This window comes from Cynara cardunculus (genome assembly GCF_001531365.2).
Source record: "Cynara cardunculus var. scolymus isolate 2C chromosome LG 1, CcrdV1, whole genome shotgun sequence".
NCBI classification, from domain to species: Eukaryota; Viridiplantae; Streptophyta; class Magnoliopsida; order Asterales; family Asteraceae; genus Cynara; species Cynara cardunculus.
This window is the reverse complement of record NC_037528.1, coordinates 31,982,898-31,991,191: the sequence shown is the minus strand read 5'-3', so window position 1 is coordinate 31,991,191 and position 8,294 is coordinate 31,982,898. Positions and strand designations below refer to the sequence as shown.

The 8,294-nt window shown below is 37.9% G+C and overlaps 3 protein-coding genes across 3 annotated transcripts in view; 1 reads left to right on the top strand and 2 right to left on the bottom strand.

Annotated features, from left to right (window-relative positions):
- LOC112501974 (shewanella-like protein phosphatase 2) overlaps nucleotides 1-1,670 on the top strand; it is a 4,634-nt gene extending 2,964 nt beyond the window's left edge. The window contains exon 2 of the mRNA XM_025105800.1: nucleotides 462-1,670. Within this exon, the coding sequence (XP_024961568.1) occupies nucleotides 462-1,583 (1,122 nt within the window). The 3' untranslated portion in view covers nucleotides 1,584-1,670. The remainder of the gene's footprint in view (nucleotides 1-461) is intronic.
- A 224-nt stretch (nucleotides 1,671-1,894) lies between these two features.
- On the bottom strand, nucleotides 1,895-5,808 carry LOC112524857. The gene is made up of 3 exons (XM_025135057.1): nucleotides 5,037-5,808; nucleotides 3,660-3,688; nucleotides 1,895-2,764 (listed from the first exon to the last, which is right to left on the bottom strand). Exons 1-3 carry the CDS (start codon nucleotides 5,223-5,225, stop codon nucleotides 2,227-2,229), a joined length of 756 nt encoding a protein of 251 aa, XP_024990825.1. The 5' UTR covers nucleotides 5,226-5,808; the 3' UTR covers nucleotides 1,895-2,226.
- Nucleotides 5,809-5,855: 47 nt separating this feature from the next.
- Nucleotides 5,856-8,215, bottom strand: LOC112525651 (54S ribosomal protein L51, mitochondrial). Its single transcript, XM_025136265.1, has 4 exons — nucleotides 8,102-8,215; nucleotides 7,846-7,925; nucleotides 6,928-7,034; nucleotides 5,856-6,246 (listed from the first exon to the last, which is right to left on the bottom strand). The coding sequence occupies exons 2-4, from the start codon at nucleotides 7,923-7,925 to the stop codon at nucleotides 6,074-6,076; spliced, it is 360 nt and encodes a 119-aa protein (XP_024992033.1). The 5' UTR covers nucleotides 8,102-8,215; the 3' UTR covers nucleotides 5,856-6,073.
- Nucleotides 8,216-8,294: the final 79 nt, after the last annotated feature.

The window sequence follows — 8,294 nt, the reverse complement described above, 5'->3', positions numbered from 1 at the left end:
GAGGGACAAGAAGGAATCGAGGGAGGCGATGAAGATGAGATGGATGGAATGCCTTTTGGCACTCAAAACAATCAATATATGACTAATTTACGTGACCAGATTGCGAATCAATTAATGTTAAATCCGTCAAATTAAGAATTGTTAAAAACTATTATGTTGGAATTTGACATGTTATGTTATTGTTTATTCATGAATTTGAAAAATTATGTTTGGTTGGATTAATGTTACGTTTGTTTGGATTAATATGAAATATGTAGTTATTTTTGTAAAATTATTGTTTCATTCAGATATCAGCCAAACAGCTTTATTTCATTCAGTACCAAATCATTCAGAGGGTTAAAATGGTAATTTTACTGTCATTCAGAGAACAGTTACCAAACAACATTATTTCATTCAGCACTTAACCATTCTGACCCTCTTAACCATTCTGACCTCTTAACTATTCTGCATAAATCATTCAGCAACTGCCAAACAGCCCCTTACCAAATCTTGTATCATCGTTCGTTGACACTTTCGTTGACTTCTCCGTCACCGGAATCTTTTTACCGAACCCACCATCTCCTCCTTTTTCTAAAACCTCCTACCCTTCCCATGATCGTTTGATAGCCGTCGGCGATCTCCATGGCGACCTCCTTAAATCCAAACAAGCCCTTCGTCTCGCTGGCCTCATCGACTCACAAGACCGGTGGTCCGGTGGCTCCTCCACCCTGGTACAAGTAGGCGACGTCCTTGACCGTGGTGGGCAAGAACTCAAAATCCTTTACTTCCTCGAGAAACTGAAACGACAGGCGGTTAAGGTCGGCGGTAATGTCATCACTATGAACGGCAATCACGAAATCATGAATATTGATCGCAATTTCTTCTGCGTTCATCCATCTGGGCTCGATGAATTTCAAAATTGGGCTGGTTGGTTTAGTACAGGCAACAACATGAAGCAATTATGTGATGGATTACAGAAACCTAAAGATTTATACGATGGGATTCCTTCCACTTTTCCTGGAATCAAACAACAATATATGAATGGATTCAGAGCTAGAATTGCTGCATTAAGACCTCAGGGTCCTATAGCAACTAGATTCTTATCCAAGAACTTGACTGTGCTTGTTGTTGGCGAATCGGTGTTCGTTCATGGAGGGATTTTACCTGAACATGTTGATTATGGATTGGAACGGATTAACGAAGACGTAAGGGATTGGATTACTGGATCGAGAGAAACTGTATCTTCGGATTTAGTCAGGACCAGAAACTCTCTTCTTTGGCTTAGAAAATTTTCTAATGAAACGGCCGAGGATTGTGACTGCAGTTTGCTGGAACATGCACTTTCGACGATTCCAGGTGCACGGAGGATGATCATGGGTCATACGATTCAAAGGGGTGGTATAAATGGGGCGTGCAATAACCGAGCCATAAGGATTGATGTGGGTATGTCGCAGGGGTGCATTAACGGTTTGCCGGAGGTTCTAGAGATTAGTGAGGATTCTGGTTTGCGAATCTTGACGTCAAACCCATCGGATCATCAGAACCGGCATGATTTGCTGATTCCTGAGCAACATGGACCTCGAGAAGTGGAAGTGCAGGCTTAATTCTGTTTGTGAACCCAAGAAAACTAGAAAGATTGTAATCATAGCTAATAAAGTTTGGATCTTGATTGAATTAAATTTTGTTGTTTGTTATCTGATGGTCTGAGTCTGTTTAAATTAGGATCAATCTCAGATAGCTTTTCCACCATCATATAGTTTTCCTTCCATGGGCGATAAATGTAGCACCTTCTCCAACTTCAGGCGTGCGTTTGGTGGGACTAAAAAAATGCATTTTTGTTCCGTTCACATCCTATTATTTGCCGATTTTGATACAAAACTCGTTCACCCAATCATGGTATATAATTTTGTATCGTGGAGTGAGGCAGTCAATTATAACATGCGCTTTATCCCAATGGGTAATACGGTTAACTTTGCATCATGAATAGAATTGAGATTCGCTCATAATGGTACGTACCAGGACCGGTATAATGAAGACAGAAATATAACATGGTCGACAAGATACCATGATGGTGGAAGAGCCCCGTATAACCCAAATCTTTGTGGACCATAATTCAACTTCTTTTTGGTGGGTCTGAAAGCAATTCAAGTTGCAAGCAAACAAATATTGCAATTTTACAAGCCAAAGGCATCCACTGAATGAAAACTTTAAGATTCAGAAGCAAATCTGATTAAGAGCTATTGCACCTTAGAATTCCTCTTCTTCTGCCAAAACCATTCTACTTAAAGGGCTTGGACCAAGCCTTCTCCTTCTTTTGGCATGTCTCTTCCTTATCACTTCCATTTCGTTTCGCCTCCTAACTTGCATCATCGCTTCCTCTTCGACCACAAATCTCCTCATCAAAACGTCATCCGTCAAAGATTTCCCCCTAAATATCCTCCTTCCCTCCATGCTCATTCTCGCAGTCGGCCGTTCTTGAATACAGCTTGGAAACGGTTTTGATCTCGGGTACGTGTTACTTCTTCTCGGGGGCACGTCGGCTTGGAAAACCTCTGTGTAGGAAGATATCGGCACGCATAGGCAAACACGGGTAAATGAAGTGGCAACTTTCAAAGAAGTTGATTTCCGAAGTTTTTGTCTATTGGGGGTGGTGTTTCTTGTAGCAGAAACCTTGGTGGACGTGGAAAGAGTCTTCCTTAAGGTCGGGTTAGGCGGTGGAGTAGAAGTCGGATAGGTGATTTTCCAGAGACTGGCGATCTCCATTGCTCTTTGATACCAAGGCTTCCTGTTGCATAATTCATACGTGAATGAAAGCAACAGAAGGTTTCAGTAACATGAATAAGAAGGAAATTACAGTTTGATCAGAGACTAATGTGTGACTGCTTACAGTGTAGATTTGGAATAACAAAAGGATTGTGGCAAAAGATGTCACCAAAGCACAATTCTATAGAAAAAAGTAATATAAGCCCTATGGGGCCAGGTGCTGGAGAAAAGCATTTTGTTGACCACACCCTTTGATCCATATACTCAAATTTTGAATCCTGCTAAATATGCCAATAAATATGGTACCGTTAAATATTTTGAGAACCGGGGAGCTAATTGTTTCATTTATTACTCATAATATTTAACCCTCATAATGAAAATTATTCATGATGAATAACCCTGATAATGAAAATTATTCGTGATGAATGTCATGATAAATATTCATCAGAAGAACTATTCATGATGAAAAGACATGATATTCATGATAAAAATGCATGATATCATTGATAAAAATGCATTCTACCAAGATGATGAATATTCATGATAAATAGTATTCAGGGTCATTCATCATGAATAACTTAGAAATAATTAGTTCCCCAGTTCTCAAATTATTTACGGTTCTCATTTGAACACGCTCCTAATTTTCTTAATTAAAAGAAGAGATAGAAGTGATGTTGATTCTAGTGAACCTTATAAACATTGTAATATGAAAATTTTCATATACCACAGGATGATCTTAATCTTTAACTAATTTCTCGGGTCTCCAGTCTCCACCATGGAAGAGCAGAAAACATGCAGAAACTAGATCAAATTTAACCTCCCTTTATGGTCCTAAGTTAACATCTCTACTGGAATTAAACTTTTTTTCTCTTTCCAGAAAAGAAATTAGACAGAAGATGAGGAAGAACAAAACATACCTAATTGTTGCAGAGTTAGTCTTGGGATCCTGCATGAACAGAGAAGCAATGATGTGCATGAAAGTGATGGATAAGGAGGATGAGGAAGAGAAGGAGAGTAGGATATGAAGGAGTTCATCTACATTACAAATGATGAAGCTTTTTGGTTTCTGATATGATGAGGGATATGGGTTGTCAAATGGACCTCTTTTCTTTATTGATATTTCATACCCCCCACCCCCACCCCTTTTGCTTTCCCAGTGGCAGGCATGATTCCTACTGTGTGTGAGAGTTTTCAAAATTCAAAGGCAAAGTTGGGATTTCTTGCTTTTTAGCAAAATTACCAAAACCCCCCAACTAGCTTCTTTTTCTCCTTTTCTTGAATACCCTATTCTATACATTTTAGATCTGACTATTGATAGTTTCCAGTGTGATAAATGCCTCCAAATCACTTTCAGATCACACAAACACATACACACCATGTAATAATCTTCAGCTCCTACTTTTTTGTCTAATGATGCCTCTTGCCTGTCACTTTAATGAACATAACATAATGGTGGATCAAATTGTAGATCATGCATGCATTAACAAGAAGGATCTAATTATATCACCTTTCCCTTTTTTCTGATTATACTTTCTTTAATCAGCAAAGAAGATGACAGTTCTAGCCCATAAAACTCTTGATTTACCAGAACCAAATAAACATTTCTTGAAAAGGCACCATGATTCCTTTTCCTGCTAATGTCATTGTGCCCATCTTCTTATTATAATTAAAGATTTTCTATTAGGAGGGGAACATGATGATTGGACCTGTCTGCTACATAATGCTTCTGATCAGGGCTGGTTCCTATCACTTCTTCCATTGCTAATAGTTTAAGATTTATGTACACAAAAGTTACAGTAAAGTTTAAGCCTCCTTCATTAGAAGATAGATAGATCTAGGGTATTTTTATTCACCAAAAGAGATTATTTGGTTGCTTCTAGAATAGCCAAACGACCAATATAAAATAATCAAATAGAAGTGTATCTGTGTGTAATATTTGAGGCAGTATGCAAGCAGGGATCCACAACCCCTTCTAAATTAAAAAAAAATCAACATCAATAATTGTACATTTGTACCCAATGCAGGTCCTCAAATGCACTCACTAGCTACTACCTTTAAATCTTAAAGGCCACCAGATAACCATAAGAGTTAAGGCCCCCTTCTGAAAAGAATTCTGTACACTTGGACAGAACCGGGCCACATTGATGGTGATTAACAAGAATTTAAGTCTGTAGATGAAAGGTGTGACAAACAAACAAAAAGGGGGTTGTTGATATCATTTCCAACATGGAAATCATGTTGTCATTCAAAACCATGTAAAAGGGGCTGTGAATGAACAGGGAGGAAGGTAATACCTTATAATGTTGACAAATGAATAACAGTCTCAGCTGCATTTTCCAATTAGCACCCCAGATAGTGATGCACAAATACATGGCACCCATACCAGTAAAACAGATAGGTTGCTTCACTGATGTAGCCTGCAGATAGTGCCAAAACCGAACCCACTGTGCATAACAATTACAATATTCTGTTAACAATGACATCTATAAACACTCTTCTGTAAAATTGTTCATAGAGATCCCTTCTTGAAGCACTATTCTAACTAAAATCTGATGCAATTGTCCTCCAGATTTAATAGAGATGCAGAAAGCACGCATGATCCAGGATCAGTCATAAGTCAAGTCCAAGTCTGGGCCTAAAAAGTCGAGCTCGACAAGGATGTCTGTTTTTCATCCTATAAAGTTTATGCCCGACCAGTTAACACTTAACATCCATAGGCCATAGCCTGGTTACTAACTGAGTCAAGGGTTGGTTGTAATTCCGATAGCCCGAAGCAACAAGTTGGCCCAATAACCTCCTAATCAACCGAAAACCATGGTGGAAGTTATTGGTAACCCACAACTTTGAGCTTATAAAGAACTCATAAATCTAATTTTTCATCCATGCAGGATGGGTTGTTACATTGGTTAAGCCCAAAGCCTGGATAAGGACCAATCCCAAGCCCCATTAGAATAAAGACCAGACCAATTACGCTTTCAAAATTAGGACCAATTTCAAAACGTCAAGCGTGGTAAGCCATTTACAAAAGCACCTTCCTCACACCGAAGAGTGAGCCGGTGGTAGCAAGTTATAATTTCATCACATACAACCAATCCAAAAGCCACACAACAAGATAGTCCCCAGAACAGGAGGCATTTATAAAGATAATTAAATCTGGTTTCTTTGTATACAGAACATGCATGCCAAATTGCCAAGAATCAACTGCATATCTTGGTCGTCCCTTAGGAGAAACGGAATTCCATCGCATGTTTAATACATGTAAAAAGAAATGAACCAACATATCTTCTAAACACTAGGAAAAAAAGTTCACCAAAGCCATTCTTCTTGTTCTTCAGATCTGCAAATCTGTGGTCCATGTTCCTTGGACGCTGGGGTGTTTGGTGACATGTCTAGTCTTCAGCTTCACCACCTTTCTTCCCAATGAATTCCTAAGCCTGGTTGCACAAAGCAGTACGTCTTCTGGAGTCATGTTCATAACAGATACAACACGCTCATTCTTGTTCTCTGCACATTTTCACAAATGCAAGACATTTCCAGCAATAAGCAAAAAAATCAATGATATCCAATTTAAATAAATAACCAAAACCAACAGACAAGACAGAGTACTTCATAGAAAAAAGGCCACTAAGAGAATGTTTTTTACACAAACAATGAAAAGTGGGAGAAGACATGTTGCATTACAACACAGTACTTCCACAACAAAACAATTGAAGAATTCATAACACATGGGTTGCATCTGACACAGCTGTTCCATTTTGTGTGTGCAAAATTCATGTAGAAAAGTTATTTTTGCCTTGTGAACCAACCTTTTCAAAAACAGGAGTATTGGAGAGCATGTTTATATACTATGGTTCCATAATATATAACCATAAAGGCCATCTATTAGAAGCAAGAACCATGAGTCTCAGTTTATGCAGGTCGTTAGATCAGCTTTTATTCCGAAAACTAGAATTGAAATGACCTAATTCTGCTCCTAGTGTGGATTTGTTTGATAGTTGTTCCTTTTTACAATCTTTTCCCTAGAAGGGATCACAATCAGACAGAACATACTACTAGATTTTCGGACTTCAGTTTGGCAGTAATGCTATGCCCCTTGGGCTGTCTATGAACAAAGTTAAAAACAACTCATGTCCTCCTTGGTTGCAAGATACTGGGATGGAATGTGGGTGGGGGGGAGAGTCATACTGTATGATCCCTTCAAAAACGGATGTTGACCACGATTAAGCTCAGCAACCACCTCCAGCTGAGGATTACTTTCTTTAAATGTTTGCAAATGAGATTCCATAAATGCCCTACACATTGAGAGGCAGCTGTTAGTTGTGTAAACCCATTTCACTTTGATGACTTGACACCAAACATAATTGTTTTGCCACATCTATAAATAAGATTCGGTCCATAAACTGGGCACAACCGCACAACCATACCAAACTGAGAATTTCTTAAGGAAAAAGAGCAAAAGCAAAGTGGGATTTCACCAAGTAATGAACAAACACCCAGATTAATGTAGAGCGTTAAATGTATAGTTTCAACTAGATATAAATTGATAAACTAGTCGAGTAACCGGGGGTTATGAATGTTAATAACTTCAATTGAGACTAGCACTTCTTGCTAATATTCCCTCTGGGAGTTGCCTTGGTCATATGTTAAAGAATTATTTGATATTCATCCAAAATGAGGATTAGCACTTCTAAATAGCGAGTTAAAAAAAAGGTAAGTATGATTTCAAGATCAAGCAAGTGTTATGATGTGCTATCGGGAGCATCCTGTGAAAAACAGGCGTAAAATGGATACCAGTTGATAAGATAGGTAGCTCTTCTTAACCCTACAATTACATAGATTTCATAAATTCGTAAGATCAGATGTTACCGCAAACCTTGGTGAAAAACATGCATCATGGACAACACTTGGCTAGATAAGTAGCTCTTACTAAACCCTCTAATTACATACATATTCCATGAAATTTGTGACATTGAAGAGTACCATCTTCAACAAAAGCATGGCGTGTACAAATACACTAATTCAACAATCATGAAATAAAATTAGAATGCAAAAATAACCATGAAACAATATTTAAGAAAAGAAAAAAGTAAATAAATATCATACCTAATTCCCTTGCTACTTCCACCCCAGTTACAGTAGCTCACTGTTAGCTTCCGAAGCTGCCAAACACCTCGTTGTGACATCTGCTCAAAATCAAGAGTCAGACTGCTGAACAACGTCTAAAGCATAGCAAACGTTGCATACAAAAACAAAAAAGCAACAGAATAGTTGCAAAACACAAACCCTAAAAACCTAAAACCTAAAATTGCAGAGAAATTAATTTCGATATGGAGTAGAATATAGAAAAGAATATTATTACCTAGTTGAAGTATTAGAAGAACCGAAAACTCGAAGGTGATCTTGGAGAAATGAGCTGCAGAGGCAAACGAACAAACAGCCGAGATTTGGTTTAGGTCTGAGTAAAATAAATCGCATTTTTTTAATCATTGTCATATATATATATATATATATATATATATATATATATATATATATATATATATATATATATA